This window comes from Falco punctatus, assembly GCF_963210335.1.
Source record: "Falco punctatus genome assembly, chromosome: 4".
NCBI classification, from domain to species: Eukaryota; Metazoa; Chordata; class Aves; order Falconiformes; family Falconidae; genus Falco; species Falco punctatus.
This window is the reverse complement of record NC_137583.1, coordinates 51,373,005-51,389,466: the sequence shown is the minus strand read 5'-3', so window position 1 is coordinate 51,389,466 and position 16,462 is coordinate 51,373,005. Positions and strand designations below refer to the sequence as shown.

Genomic DNA, 16,462 nt, shown 5'->3' with positions numbered 1-16,462 from the left:
TTGCAGTGTGAAGCAAAGGCACAGGCAGTAGTCTACAGTTCAGAAAAAGGGGTAGATTATTGCACACAGACCCAAATAAGCTTTTAGGGTTTGTCTCCATGAGGTGACAAGCCCTCCAAAGATGCTAACGGCCACTCACTCCTTGCTTCAGCTGCTGGTGCAGGGACCATGCTTTAACTAAGCCTAAACAGCACAAAGTACTCGCTTTCACAAAAGGCACTTTTCACCTGAATTTCTATTTGCTCCTCCGAGCAATGACCTCCAAGACAGAAGGCACGGTGTGTGCATCCCTCCGCAGACAGGGACTTGGCACTCCCAGGTAAAGCAGACATTGAAGAGGTGGCAACTTCTGCAGAAGATGACTTGCACTGTTATGCCTTCCTATGACTTCGTAAGGAAACTGAACACAACAGCTGTTATTCCAAGGGCTTGTCATCAAGTGTGTATGTGTCTATTTAGTGTAATGCACGTGGGAGTCTCCTCTGCTCAGATGGGCAAAGAAAACATGAGTATACCAAGCAGGTAGGGGGCTGACAAGCAAGCTGCATTTCTAGAATCTTCAAAAAAGGTTGATTATATGTCCTCAGAAGCAGTCTGATTTTTGTTACAAATACGTATGCACAAGGATGCACTTCTAGGTCCTGGGATTCTGAAATTATCCTGGAATCAAAATAATCTGCCTGTCAATGCCTAACAAAGGTATCATGAACAGACCAACTTACAGCTGCTCGTTGTCAACAGCATTCAGACACCCTTTAAAGAAAGGGGAGGCGAGCTGATCAGTCAGCAACTACCTATACTGGAAGTGAATTTGTCAAAGTTTTGACTGATTTAATTTCACTGAATGTAAAATAGAAATAGGGAAGTGTTCAGGGTTGTTTGGGTTTTTTTAGTTTGTTGGTTTGGGGGTTTAACCAAAAGAACATTTCTGGTAGGAACTATGCCAAACTTACCCCTAGAAAATGGGTTATTGAAAACCTTCAGATGTAAGAAATCAAAATCAGGTATTTATGGCAAAAGAGTGATCAGTTTGGCATGAAACTTACTCTCTGAGGACTACCCTGTGTTGCAGAAGTCAAGGCAGTGGTCACTAGTGGTCCTACCTAGTTTTATGAAAACAGCAAAACACCTCAGAAGTACACCACAACACTTAAGCTTCTTTCCTCTAAAACTTCACCTGCAAAAAAGGTTGGTGTTAGCAGCAGCTTGCTCCTCCTCTAGAGACAAATAAATTTCCCCTGTTTAGTCTTCCAACAGTTCTTCAAGGAACTTACTCTCTTGGTATCAAGACTCGGAGTCATTTGGGGGGTTGACTAGATGATCTTTAAAGGTCCCTTCCAACCCCAATCATTCTATGAGTCTGTGATTTCAAGGTGCAGATGAAACCAGTATTCTGAAGTGAATATTCATGAAAATATCCAAAGTCTTAAGAGAAAGAAGGATTTAGAAAAATGGCAGCACAAATTACTGTGGTCAATACACATCTACATCACTTCCACATAAATGTGACTACTCAACTCACCAAGATGTGGAAAACAGTGATTCAAGGACTGAAAGTTCTTAAACTCAGTATTTTAAGCACAGATCTGTATGATTTTAATGCCAAGCTACTGCAAGACATGACGTATACTTAAAGAACCACTGTTAAGCAGCTCACAACATACCTTTTTGGTTCACAAGGACTCAAATATCTGTCAGGTACATTGAACTAGTCGGCAGTCAGACAATACAGAAGAGCTTATTAATAAAATGTGCATTTAAGTGACAGATCTGAGCCCTGGTGATCTCATGAGTCACCTTTCACTGCAACATGAGTGCTCAGTGACTTTGTTCCCCTCCATGACACCCCACCGAACACTCCAGCCATGTGAGAATTACAGACTTAGCTCTAATCTGGGGCATGGAAAGAGCTCTTCAGAGCGCTTGGGTTTTCTAAGCAAAGTCCTGTGCCAGGCAGAAATCTACCCTGATGTCTCTTGTGCTTCAACATCTGGGAAGTTTAAGCTTTCAGAACAGCCCGTGAGTAGTGCACGAGTTAAGATTATGCTAACTGCTGCTCAACTCCTTTGCCAGCTGTAGAAAGCCACTAAGATTTTTTGGTTGAAAGTGCACTAGCTCCTTCAGAGCTGGCACAAGGGGCACCCCGCAGAGCACAAGCCTCCATCCTCCTCATTCTCCCTCCAGGAGCAAGGGGGAAAGCTGGCAGCGTCTCCACCTCCCAACCAGGCTCCTCACCTGGAGTCAAGGAGCACAGTGACCTACCACCCCCAACCTCTGCCCCCCCAACTCAGCCTCATCGACACCCCCACCGTCACCTTACCCCATCCATCTTGGGCCTAAAAATAAATCACCCCCAAAAGATCAAAACACACACACACAAAAACCTCTTAGTCATACTCGTCTGAAGAACTAAACAAGCCTTCTGAATTATTCAGTTTGCTACTTTTTTTAGACCGAAGCAACAGAAAACACGAACTCTCCTTTCGTGAATAAGGTTGGATGGAGACCCACTCTGAAAAGCTGAAAAAGCTCTCCCGTAAGTCCAAAAAGCATAAAAGCCTTTATAAATAAAACCTTGCACCAAATGGGAGATATGCAGGCAGGTGAAAGAGGGGAAAACAGGTTTAATTAGAAAAAGCACACCTTTAAGCGTCCTATTTACAAAATGCTAACTATAAGGAATGACCCTTTTTAGGGGGTTTGTGGGTTTTGTTGTTTTTTTTCGTTTTGGTTTGGGTCTCTTGGTGGGGGTTTTTTTGGTTTTGTTCATTTGTTTGTTTTAACTTTGTGCACTAGCAACTTAACTAACAGCAAAAGAGGGTCAGATAACAAAGAGCAAAAATTAAACCTCAGCTGAGGTGGCAGTTAAATGTTTCCACTGTATACATCATATACTCAGAAATACTGTTAAGTGTAGATTACTGTTCCCACAAACATGTCATTTTTCTGTGAATCCTCACAAAAATCAAGCATCTTAAGCCACAAGAGGTACACTGCCACAAACACTAGACAGTTACTGGCTAGTTCATACGTGTAGATTTAAGGACCTTCTAAGTCTAACATGGAAATGAGCATCCACCTCATCCATCCCCAGTTCCCTTTTTAATCCTTGAGCATCGTGGCCAGTACTCCTTTTTTCTGCAGTGCCACCCCCCAACAGCAACAAATTCATGTGGCTCATTGAAATAATTTCAATTTTAATGTATTAAGTAAAGCAATTTGACAGGCATGTTTTCAAACATCTGTCCAGGTGGCAAACTATTCCAGTTTAAGTCATTTACCTCTTTCAGAAATAACAGCAGAGCAGTTAATCAAGCACGTGCAGCTATCTGCAGACAGTAACTGTGAACAAGCAGCACAATCCAAGGAGATTCTCACCACAGTACAACTATTGAGAGGTTAGTTTGAGATGTTTATTAGGGTGATTTATTCAACAGCGATACACAGCTTCACATCATACAAAGCATTGGAATCATTAAGAAAAATCAGAAGTGATAACAGACAAGTTTGTAAGCACAAGAAAGTTATAGTAGGTTTTGCAAAGATATAGTGTCATCTCCAAAGACTGGAGAAAAGTATGGATAACATGAAATTTAAACAGAGGAACACATTTGGTAGCTACCTGGCTTTCTGAAAATAAAAACTGAAAAATAAAACACACACTCCTGTATATTCATTTACCACACTGAGTTTTCAGCAAGATACACGTACATATTTTCTGGGAGTGACAAAAGATACAACACTGCAATGACCCTCCAACATCCCCTACCTCCCCCCCACCAAAGCATACAGCCTCCCAGGACAAGCACCTTAGGTTTCTACCCCAGAAAAGAGCAAACGCGTGACATTGCGGAGCTTTTGGTAAGAGTTCTGCAAGGAAGAACCACCACAAACACACAGAATCAACCGGCTCTCTTCCTCTATCTACAGTTCACATTCAAATTTGCAAACATTATTATATTTAAAATAAACAGGGATAAAAATATGGGGGAGAAAAAAAAGTGGTAGTGCAATGGAATGAATTATTCGTGTTAGCAGCTGAGACAGTGACTGAACCCCCGGGGATGCCCCTGTCTGCATTAGTGGTCTTTGCTTTGGTCTGCTCGAGACACTGCTGTGCCTGGTTAGCCCAATGTCACCGAAGTGGGCCAGGCAGACTGCTCCACAATGCCACTGCCTGCCTCGCAAAGCAGCTGACCTAGCAAACTGCTGTTAAGTGCTAGAAACTCCTCTCCAGCCAATACCTTAAAGCATTATTGCATTTCAGTGTAATAAAGCATCTGTGGAGGGAGAAGAAAGTCTGATTTTCAGTTAATCTGAAACCTTCTATTATTCAGTCTAAGAACTTCTCTCTGCAATTTATTATTTACTCTCTATTTCTAGGGCACAAACAGTTAAGCCCGCTTAAGGCAAAAGGTGAGAAAGAACGACTTGTGGAACCAAGTTATAATGCCTCCAAACTAGCTGTGATGCTGCCTGGCTCCAAAATCAACAGCATCTAAAAGGAAAAAAAAATAGCTACAAAGAGGTCTCGAAAAACAAGGCCAAGCCCACAATCTCCTTTTTTGGCAATGGACACCAAGAGGAAAGCACTTCCCAACAAGAAGGACCGAACACCTTTCCCTGCCTCACCCACCGCTGCTGTCTCACCTCTCGGGGCGACTGAGCAGCAGACCCGGTGTGCAAAGTGCGGCCGGAGGATGCCGGGCAGCCTGCAGAGCTGCACGAGCAGAGCCCCCCACACCCCAAAGGGCACTCGTGAGCCTTTGGAGACTTGTCAGAGGTGGAGACTGAGATGCATCACTTGTGCGGCATTATCTCCAGTAAAACCAGAAAGACAGAGGGCAATCTGTGACAGCTATACTTGCCAGTGGATCCTGAGTCCCAATTACCATTGTTGCCCTAGTCCATGGGGAAACGCTTATTTTTGTGCCTCAGTCAGGACCTGGTCTCCAAGGCTGCTGGCCTTAAGCAACTGCAGGGTGGCTCTGCCAGGTTGGCACATCGGACCCGGCAAGAGGAGAGCCCAGCTCTGGCAGCTGAGAGCTGGTAGGCAACGGGGTTTTCTCTGAAGTGACAAGCTGTCTTCCTCAGAGAAGCCAATGGTGTTGCTTCTTCAGAAATTGGCACCACAAGGATGTCAGCTACTAATGCGGTTTTGAATGGTAGGTAAAGCAATAAATTGCTACCAAATTAGCGAACAAAAGCCTTGAGTCCTGATGCACATCACTGCACAGGCTGATGACACACAATTCATTGCAGCAACTCTGGCTACTGTCACCCTGGGTGGGGAGCATGTGAGGTCTCAGGTTAAAAAATACATAAATAAAACAATCAAGACTGGATGGGTCACTATTTGAGGGAGACCTTCAAAGAAAACCTTCCGGTAGCATTAACAGTAGTATTCACTCAAAATGCAACACTCTTCCAGTGAATTATTAGTAGACCAGTATCACAATGTAGCCATGGGTACTAGCAGGGTAGAAGGAATATTGAGGCGCAAGCTACTCTCTTCACAACAAGAAAATACCATTTTTAGGCAAGTGAAGGTCTTAGTATGCTAGCTTTTGGCAATTTGGATAATCATGTCCTACCTCTAGCCTGGATTCAGATTCAAATATATCCTGTACTTTTATCAGGTGGTGTAGGCAAAGCACCTTTAGCTACACAGCACAACTATCCTCAAACAAAACGTTCACTCATCTACAAAAGTGCAGGCTAAGCTTGTCTTATCTAAAATACTAAGTAGTCTCTCTACATTATTTCCTTCTTCTGCACTTTGTTTTATGTGTTGAATGACAGTAACTAATACTTTCGTGTTCAGAAAGTTTTGCACCTTTATGGAGACAGCAGGAATTGCAACAGACTCGCTGACCTCTTGTAGTTCTGTTCAGGGTTAAAACAGGCCCATTCCTTTTGGTGTTGCTGGAAACCTGCACAATTATTTCAGTATATATTTAACATTTTAGTCCTACAACTCTTGTTTCTCTCAGTTTTTGAAAGGACAGATTGTTTCTCATGGCAGGTAAAATTTCATCCAAGGCTGTCATTACAAAAAACCAAAAGCTAGAGGTAGGAAGTTAAAGAGAGGCAATTTTCCTTCTTTCTTACAAGGCTCACAGGAAGCAGTATGACAGCAAAGCTGGGGCAGGAATTTGGGGTTGATCATTTTCCTTTATACTCCCAGTTGATGGCAAGTGCTTGAACCCCATAATCCACCTCTCACAAGCCAGAGACAATCTGCTTGTAGCTCAGGAAACATGTTTTGGGTTTTTTTTCTAATCTGTTTCTCAAGTCTCTATAGTAAGTGCTGTGATGTGAAAACACCTGTTTTGAAGAAGACAACATTACCAAAGATAAAAACCTCACATGAGAAGGTTTCAAAGCAGCAAGGGTAAAGGCAGGTTAAACTCAGCATTATTCTAAAAGGCTGCGGTGAGTATGGGAAGAAGGGGAAGGAGCTGCAGTCATGGTGGACCCATCCGCTATGAAAGCACAACTTTAGTATCAAACCTTCCATTATTAAGCATCCATGAAAAAGGATATAAATTAAATTTAAAGTGGTTGAACTAAAAATAGAGCTGTAGTTGTGATTTAAAAAACAGTGGGAGTGCTGAAATAGTGCAGTTAAAAACCATCATGCACATTTGTGCTTACACAAAGAAAGGAAGGTTTCAACAAGCACTGCAGAGCAGAGAGGGAGGAGGAGGAGGGCTGATCGGCCGACAGCACAGCTACCCTTTTGGCTTCTTCTACACGTAAAGTCCAAGGATGTAAAGCAAGAGCTCTGTAAAATGCTGAAGATTTTAGAAGTGTAATGGCAGGTAGAAAAGTACACTGGTCTTGTATCAGTGGCAGCCCCAGTGTTAGGAGACAGTCTAGGCTTCTAGGAGGAGAAAATAGAAGAGAGGAAAAGAAGTAGGAGAGGGAAACGGGATGGGGAAAGGGGCAAAAAAGCGCAAGTCATTAGTAAACATGAACATTCAGGTAGCATACTCCACAACAAGCAATATTTCATTTAGTGCAGCCAGGAGATTTGCCAAAAGCCAGATTAGAGACATGTGGAATTTTACTTTTAGAAGTGTCTGAAAATGTATCGCTAGTCATGCTATGGCACGACATTGTGCTACAGACAAAAGTTAGCTGTGATAAATCAAGATTAGCGACAAACAGCTACCAAGAGAGCAGCATCTCAGGATGCTGCTTAACAGCACAATTTGCACTGAAAACAGTGACAAAGTATTTCTGCAACCCAATCTCAGATGACAGAATGAGAAGCAGGCTGGTTGGAGAGAAAGTCCAGCTAGGGAAAGTATGAACACTGAGTAGCGATACTTCCCTAGGCTACTTCTCATCTGCCTGCAAGATAATGAAAAGAATCTTGGAACAAGAGGTACCCAGATTAAACCATATGATCATCCTTGATGGATTTTGTTCCAGAAATTTGTCTTTTTTATAAATATACAATTCCTTTGAACTCTAGGCAAATATCCTGCAATAAGGAGTTGCAAATGTTGCACTGTTTGAAAATTACGCTTTTTTTAAAAAAAAACCCTGATGTTAGACTTTCACTAAGTACTCCCTAACCTTTGCATTGTGCAAGTTAGCAGTTAGTTCCCCAACTCAGCACCTGCATGCCATCAGTGACGATAAACCATGAATGATCCCCCCCGAAATCGCATCAGATGTGCCCAGCTCCCGGCCCAGCACGGCCCCGCTGCTCCGCCATTTGTCCTTATTAGGAAGAACAAAACCAACAGAGTGCGGTTCAGCCTGTGTGCCGAGCACCCCAGCCAGAGCTCCTGTCTGCAGCTCTCAAGTTCCCAAAAAAACAGAAACCCACAAACCAAATAAGCAACTGTCACATCAGGCTCAGCACTGCCAAGAACTGAGCCCTTCAGAGAAGCTGCCAGCCTCTCCCTTCCAGGGAAAACAGGCAGGCACAGAGGGTTCGCAGCCTCACCGCTGCAGGTGTGAACCCCCAAGGAAACAGCCATCATCATTCAACCATTCACTTTTTTCCCTTCAGGTTCTGAAATACCGTATCACCCCTGCATCAACGGTTTAAATACATCACTGTTACAACGAAAATAATTCAACAGTTAATATATAGGGGTTTGCCCCAAGTTACATTAGTTTTGGACTTAGGCCAGCTACTACATTAACGGTATTTTGGAGCAGGGCACCCAGTCAGGAGGCAGCACTGGCTGCCAAACAAGCACCAAGATTTCAGCCCTAATTCTAGCCTCTGCGTACACATACGCCAGCTGTCTGTAGATAATGCTGTGTGTCATAAAACAATAACAAGTCTTCACCCTGTTTTATTTGATAGGTGAAAAAACCATGTAGCAATGCTTCCTGTGATCTAGACCAGAGATAAGCAGACATTTGTATTTTCAAACAGCTTAACGACATCTTTCCCCAATACTTTCCTTGAAGGCGGTTTCAGAATCCAATTCAAACACAGCTCTGCTTTTACAAGCTCTCTCTGTAGCTCTTAACACTGCTTTTTGTAGTAAAAATCTGGTTTCCTCGAGTATCACCTTCCTTAGTTCTCTCAGCGACTCCATTCCCCACCTCTGCACTGGGCCCACATTGCACATCCATAAGAATCATTTCAGCTTTAAAGAGACAGATTAGGGAACACATCCAGCTGAAAACAAGCAAGCCAGCCAAAACTTGAAGGTGGCTTTGGGCCAGGAACTAAAAGCTTTAGGCAGCACCACCTATTAAATGTAGAACCAGGCACTACTGAAGTCTGTCACCTGGTCTGGAACAACTCGCCTGCATTTCTGCAGAGCATCAACTGCTCCTCAATCTGGAAAAAACCCTCCCCTGTCTGATCAGAAGTCAGCATTTCTCCTTTGCTCTCAAATGTATAAGCACGGATATTTCAAGCATTCCATAGAGAAGGGGGTAGGGAGAAAAAGTGTGTGAAGTAGTGGTGTTGTATAAATCTTCTGTTATTCTAGAAAACCTAATTAACTTGATGCCCATGACTCCTCATCCTTTGACATGTTGTTTCTACCACTTTGATGTCACTTTTAGACAACCTTTAACAAGAAAAAAAAAATACCCAACTCTGCCCACAAAGATGGAACATATTAATAAATTAAAAAGCTTCAGACACATAAAAGTATCTTTGATCAAAGTTGCTAGCATTCAGTGTGTGAAGAGTTAAACCTCCAGAAAGCTTCTATTAAGTAAATAACAAGACACTTTTTAAACACAACTCCTAAGTTCAATAAAAAAATCCCAACACACTTAGTCATACCTGGCATATCATAAATCTGATTTTATTTCTATCTGGTTTTAGTCATATTTATTAAAAAGAGAGGAATTATCCTTAGGAAGGTTCAGAAGTGTTCTTAATTTCAGTTTTATATTAAATTATAGAAGATGCACAGCTTCCTTTTGACCAGGTTTACAATGGCAAATTGGGTACAAATATCAATTTTAAATTCCCATGCTCAATAAGGACATGAAAGTTGCTCACACTCTGAATAGAATGATAGCAAAGAAGTGTTTTAATTCATCTCCATCTCGACTCCCATACATTCATCATCATCTCCTGGATTATTTTTTTTTCTTGGGGCCACACCTATGGACTAGCAGGGATGCTAATGCTGGGACCTTCCAAACAATGTTAGCAATGATCTGTCCTGCTAAAGCTGAGCTAGAGACAGTGAAAAGTGGGACCAAATAAACAGCTCTTACCAATGCCAGGATGACAATCGACTTTGGAATATTTTATCTTCAAGAAAACAGAGGCACTATGGGATGGCCTGTCAAAAATCCACACCCTCCTTACCACAAAAGGAAACAATCTACTGGTTCAAGCACACGGTTGCAGAGTTGGTACTGCTTATCCTAAACAGTTCAGTTGGAATTTGGCAGGAAACCCAATTCACAGTAAAGGAAGTCTCATAAAATGGAACCAGTGTTTGTCACTAAACAAACTGCTAAAAGACAGCTAACCTCAGCATATCAGCATATGTTGGGCTGATTGGAAAGATCAATTATTTTCCAGATTCCAAACAGGTTTGAAATATCAGTCCATATGAGCCATGACAAGTTTCTTGCAGACAAAGCTATCCTAATGCATTATGAAAAGAGGTTCAGAGGACCTCAATTTCATCTTTGACATTACTAAAGCAAGTATTAGGAGATGTTTACAGAATGGCAGTTTGAGGTGGAAGGAGAAGCTGCAGAATAAACAGCTGCTACTGAATTTACACTGCTTTAAGTATAAAAAACTGCATCAAGGGATGATGCACTCTGAAGAAACATCACTGTCAGCCTCATGGGGAACAGAAGTCATACTCACACGTTAGGGTACGGTTCAGCTGTGAATACTACAGTCACTGCAAAGCCATTTAGGTATCGGTACCCTAGATGCTGCCTTCCCAACAGTGACCATGGAGAAAGCATACGTCTTCAGAATGAGGCCATATGCAATTAAGCAATTTCAAACCCAAAAGAGAATGAAGTCCTATTTTGTTTCAAATTCTTTGAGAAGTTCACCAAAACCAGAAACAACCCTCTATGAAGAAATAAGACTCAAAAAGACAACATGTTTGGTCACAATGAAGTTTTACTGCTCCAACAGCAAATAAAGAAGTTGACGTGTTTCCTTCAGACATTAAGCACGTACCTGTGCGGTGATCTTCTATTCCATGGTCACCATTTTCTAGAACTGTCGGCCCAGTAGCTGAAGTATCTGCAAGAAATCAAGAGAAATCTTAGCACTAGATGAAGTTAATCTTAATCCAAAACTTAAACACAATATTGTAAGGATAACACTGTAATGTCATCAAATACAGAAAAGGGTTATTTTCCCCAAAAATTATTTTTGAAATATTAAGGCAGTCATGTGGCACCAAGTCAGTGTAACTTAAAACCCAAAAGGAAGAGGTCTTCAATCACAGAAAATCTAGTCCCATGAAGGAGACTCAAGACATAACAAGTAGAATCTGCTTTATCTATTTATACCATCACTTCAACCTAAGCTTTCCTAAAGGCCAGCACTAGACCACTGTGACTCTGGATTTCCTTCAAGCAAATAATGCTTAGCGAAGATGATAAACTTTGATGGGCTTGGTGGATGTGAGGCAAGAGCAGCTGATGCTGTTGACCTTGACCCTAATAAGGCTTTTAACACCATCTCCCATAACATCCTCATAGACAAACTGACAAAGCATGGGTCAGATAACTGCACAGGGAGGTGGCTGGAAAACTGGCCAAACAGCCAGGTTCAGAGGGTCATGGTCACTAGCACAAAATCCAGCTGGAGGCCAGTCACTAGCAGTGTCCCCCAGCAATTGACACTGGGGCCAGTACTGTTTAGCATCTTCATTAATGGCCTGAACAATGAAGCAGAACACAGCCTCAGCAAGTTTGCAGATGATACAAAACTGGGAGGAGTGGTTGATATACTGGAGGCTTGTGATGCCATCCAGAGGGGCTTGGACAGGCTGGAGAGATGAGTGGAGAAGAATCTCACGAAGTTCAACAAGGGGAAATGCAACGTCCTGCACCATGGCAGCAATAAGCCCAGGAACCAGTATACACTGGGGGTCAACTTGCTGGACGTCAGGAAAAGCCCTCGGGATCCTGGTGGCCACCAACTTGAACACGAACCAGCAATGTGCCCTTGCAGCACAGAAAATCAACAGCATCCTGGCTACATTCGGCAGAGCACTGCCAGCAGGTGGTGATGGGGGTGTGATTCTTTCGCCCTCTCCAGCAGTGCTGAGATATGTGGACTGCAGAGGCCAGTGTTGGGCTCCCCAGTACAAGAGAGACGGAGCTACTGGAGAGAGGCCGGTGAAAGGCCATGGACAGGATTAAGGGACTGGAGTGTGTCTCATGATGAAAGGCTGAGAGAGCTGGGACGGCTCACCCCGAGAAGATTTGGGGAGGGATGTGTACAAGCCCCTGGAGGCTGCAAAGAAGCCTGAGGCACACTCTTGTTCTACCTCCAGACTGCATTGACAAGAGCTAACAGGTACTAATTCCCCAGAATTGTCATGACTGAAGTGAAGCAGTATTTGCAAAGTTTCTTGCAGACAAAGCTATCCTAATACTATTAGAAAAAAGGAACTGAAGACCTCAGTTTCAGCTTTGACAGCACATTGCTAAAGCAGATATCGGGGAGAGATTTAGAGAAGGGTAGTTCAGGGTGAAAGACCACCAATTAAAAAAAAAAGCACATAAGATACTTACCACCAGGAGATTTAGTCTATCTTGGTATGACATTGTCAGATACAATTGTAACAGGCACCAGGATTTACACACTGAACTTGGAAAACACGGCAGCAATACAAGACCTGGTGATAGCTGAGGCAACGTGGACTCACAGAACCGAGTTCTAAACTTGGCTTTGCCACCTGCTCAGCGGGCCACCTTAGAAAAGCCACTCTGCTAACAGGTAGCCATGTCCAAGTGCATGATGTTTTTGAAAATGCTGCTTGGAAACCATCTTTGGGAATAATTAAGGAATCTAATTAACATCATGTACTTGTTTTTAAAAGCACTTGTTCTAGTACTCAAACAGTTCTTCCTAATTATCAACATATGCTAGTGAAATTCTGTATTCACCCCCTAATCTCTCCACTGGGCTGCTGAGGGTCAATAACTATAATTGCTTAGGGAAAGTGCTTGAGGAATGAATATTACAAGGTGAGTATTACAGGGCCATTTACCTAAATTGAAGGTATCACCCTTGCACCAAGCCTTAAAATATTTTCTAATACCTTAAATAAATTCTGCTTAATTTCTAAGAATTTATCCCATCTTCCAGTTGTGAAATAGCAAAGACAGGTCATTGCAATAATACTGAGTAGTATTAGTTAAGCTTAAGAAGCAGGGCAAGCTCTAACAGCAGTTCAGCTCCTTTGCCCATCAGTTCTGCTTACTGTGAAGAAACACTCAGGGCAATGGCCTAAACAATTCTGTAAATAAATAAAATAAAATCACTCCCAAAGAGACACACATTCAGTTACCTGGAGTTGCTGCTGTCCCTTCCCCGAGCTGAAGCAGTTTTAAAACAAAGCAACATTACCGGTGTACTTTAGACACAGCACTTTAGGGCTTAATCCAACCCCCAGTAAAGCAAAAGGAAAGCTTCCAGTTACTTCAATGGCTCATCCTGGTGTTTTACAGAAATTCAACATGAACTTGCCAGACAGCTTATAGAAAAACATACACCTACATCCTCTTAAAAGTAGCTGAAAAATAGTACAGGAATCCCTGGACCTGTTTCTTAGCAGTTAAACACACCAGCTCCTCCTGCTGTCAGTTTTTACAAGGTCTGGTATTTACTGTAAGGGTAGAACTGTCTTAACTACTAACTGGGTGAACTACTGCCAGCCACTGAACGTACTCATCAGTTCAGGCAAGGAGAAATCAGGGTCATGGGATGGTTTATACAACACTTGCTTCAACAGTCACCAGAAGGCATGCTGGTCTTACAACGAGATCTCTGAGGAATTACGTAGAGGAGCTACACAGGTCCCTCTGAACTTTCCAGTTAACAGCAAGGAAGCTTTGCCCAAGTGCAAGAGCTACAAGTTTTCTTAAGTCCTGCTCAAGTGGGCATCATAACACTGGTTTAATGAAGGTAGGTGACAATATCACTGTAACAGGGGCTGTGCAAGTTTTCTATAGTCTTCACTTACACTGATTGTCTCAAAAAATATCTCTTCGTAGTGGGGAAAATAAACAGCAACTGCCACTACCACGACACGCAAACTCATTCCCATCTCTTCGGTATTTAAACCATAATTGAAAATTTGAGTGCAAATTCTGTTTTAAATTTGACAAAATAATCACATATTGCTTTCAGTTTAATTCAAACCTGATGATTAGACCTGGCACAGACAATACAGCTCTTGAAACATTTCATAGTCTGGTCCTGATGCCATGAACATTATTCATGCATTAAAAACAGGACTCATCTTGATCACAAATATGGCTAAACACCACAAATTTGGTCTGCAACTCTGTGGGCATACTTTAAGCACTTGCTTCAGGTTGCAAAAATTATTCATCTGTAAGACTGGTCTGGCAGCACTTGGAAGGACCAGTTTGTGTGTACCTGAGGTAAGCTTTGCACTGCATATAGTCCGCTCAGCAGTGCTTCTGGCAATTCAGTGCATTTCAACTATTCAGAAAATAAACACTTCATCTGTAGAAAAGTTTCATTTAGAGATTGATCTCCTAGGCAGCAAGTGATCTGAGCCAACTGTCTTCTATGAAAAAGAAAAGCCAGGACACCCCACCCTCTCCTACACCAAGGGCTCTGCAAACTTAAAATGAAACAAACAAAAAAACCCCTACCAAATTATTAGTCAGGTCTACCAATCACTATGGTAGATGAAAACATGGACAGCTCAAAGCCAGCAGTGTTTCTGGCTTAACCATAGAGTTGACAGGGCTCTCGATCTGCAGCTTCTGGACCTTAAAGCACAAGTACATTCCTCCAGAGAAGCTTGAGAAGCTTCACCTTATTCAGTCCCCTATATTCACTCACTTGGCAGGTGCGTATGTGTGTGTGCATGTGTGTAAATAAGACATATGTATTGAAAATCCTACATTTGCTTCAACAGCACAGGAATTAGGGTAAAAGAATAGGTTAAAGCCATTGTAGCATTCCTCTCCCTCGCCATGCTGAGCAGTAACCGCAGTAGCTGCTCTTCTCTGCGCACATCCCACTAGCTGCAGCTGCCTGCTTCTCTGCCATCAAAACCACGATGGTGGGAAGCAATCTCAAAAGCTCCAGCACTGCAGAGGAACCTGCAAGCACGTCTGATACAGTCAACACTTTTTAGCTTTCTGAAAAAGCTCTTCAAACACACAGGGATAAGGCAGGACACCATTGCATATGCAGGGTCTCTCCAAATCAGACACTTAGCCAGGTGAAATCTAAAGATTTTAGGCTCAACAGTGGGTCCCCAAATGAGCAGAATAATCAGAAATGCCAGGTCTTTCCTTCCGTACTTCTTGGGAAGGCACAAAAAGCAGGTAAAATAGCTTCCTTTATCATTGTTGCTTTTTTGGAAGACAAGCTTCCAGAAACTCAGGTCAAATCTAACAACTCCACCTAGCACTAGTAGTTTTCATTTTTATGTCTCTGAAGGGTCAGCTCCTTTGGAGCAAATCAAACATGTTTTAGTTAGCTAGAGTGCAAGTGGGAAAGCACCCAGCAATCTTCTCAAGGCCAGGTCTCCTCCCCTCATATTCTAAATTGTATAAAAACAAAAACATGTCAAGATGTTGTAACTACATAATCCTCATCAGAATCACAAGATAGTATTTGCATCTGGCCAGGGGATCAAAGGATTGTTTTTATATAAACAAATTTAAGGCAGCATTTGCTAAACCGATAATCTCAAGCAAATGGACAGTGTCAATATAAAAAACCCTAATCTCCAGCAGTGACTTGGCATAGTGCACATGGAAGCATAAACACAACGGAGCACATTGCCACCATCACATCTGCAGCTGCTCTGCAGTACACGTATCTGCGGGATGCCAGAGGGCAAAAAAGAAAAAAGTGCTCTTGGCTGGCCAGGGTGGGGTGGACAGGTTGTGGACAAGAGTCACTTTGCATGTTTTATCGTATCGCACATTTGCGTGCACAGACTTTGCCAACACAACTTTGTGAGAGAGCTTAAGCAAAAAAACACGAGTGGGAACAGAAATGCTAATAGTGTCATACAGTCAAAACTAGCTGGTAACAACTAGCTTAAGCTATTTCAATTCATACATTTAAATATTCTGTCTCAAAATGGCTTCTGAACAGCAGACAAGCTCATCTCCTAGTGTCACACACACACACAAAAAAAAGGCTTATAGTTTTGCTTGCCCTTTGGCATTCCAAGATGACACAGATGCTTGGTTTGGATTCTCAAGCTTCTCTCTCTAACCATGAGAATTAAAGAGAATTTGAATTTAAATGGAAGCCAAGGTTTGCTTGGGTTTGTGTTTCAGGAATGCCAGAACTTTCAGAAGCACACGCATACTGTCAGATGGCACTAACAGAAGCACAGCTGCGCAGGCAGGTCTGGGGTCCAGAAGCAGGAAAAGGACATCTGACTTACGAATTTGCACCAAGATCCCTCTCACCCCATCCCAATCTCACACCTCTCCTTCTGAAACAGGGGGCTGAATCTTGCAGGTTTAATCACCTTGCCTGATCACTCGATGCCTGTGATGGGATCAAACCCAAGATGGCTACAGCAGAGAATCGCAGCCTGGCCAGGGCTGGAAGGGCCCCCTGGAGCCCCCCCAGCCCAGCCCCTGCTGAAGCAGCTCTCCCAGGGCAGGCTGCACAGAGCCACATCCCGGTGGGTTGGGATGGCTCCAGAGAAGGAGACCCCACAGCCTCTCCGGGCAGCCTCACTTCCTGAGCTTACCTGTGAGGATGTTATGGGAGACAGTGTGAAAAGCCTTGCTGAAA

At 42.8% G+C, this 16,462-nt stretch overlaps 1 protein-coding gene across 14 annotated transcripts in view; it reads right to left on the bottom strand.

The window, feature by feature from the left end:
- Positions 1-16,462, bottom strand: part of MAP4 (microtubule associated protein 4) — a 167,031-nt gene that overhangs the window by 89,968 nt on the left and 60,601 nt on the right. For all 14 annotated transcript variants that reach the window (XM_080385734.1, XM_080385747.1, XM_080385735.1 and 11 more), the window contains one exon: positions 10,655-10,720. In XM_080385734.1, coding sequence (XP_080241860.1) covers positions 10,655-10,720 — 66 coding nt within the window. The remainder of the gene's footprint in view (positions 1-10,654; positions 10,721-16,462) is intronic.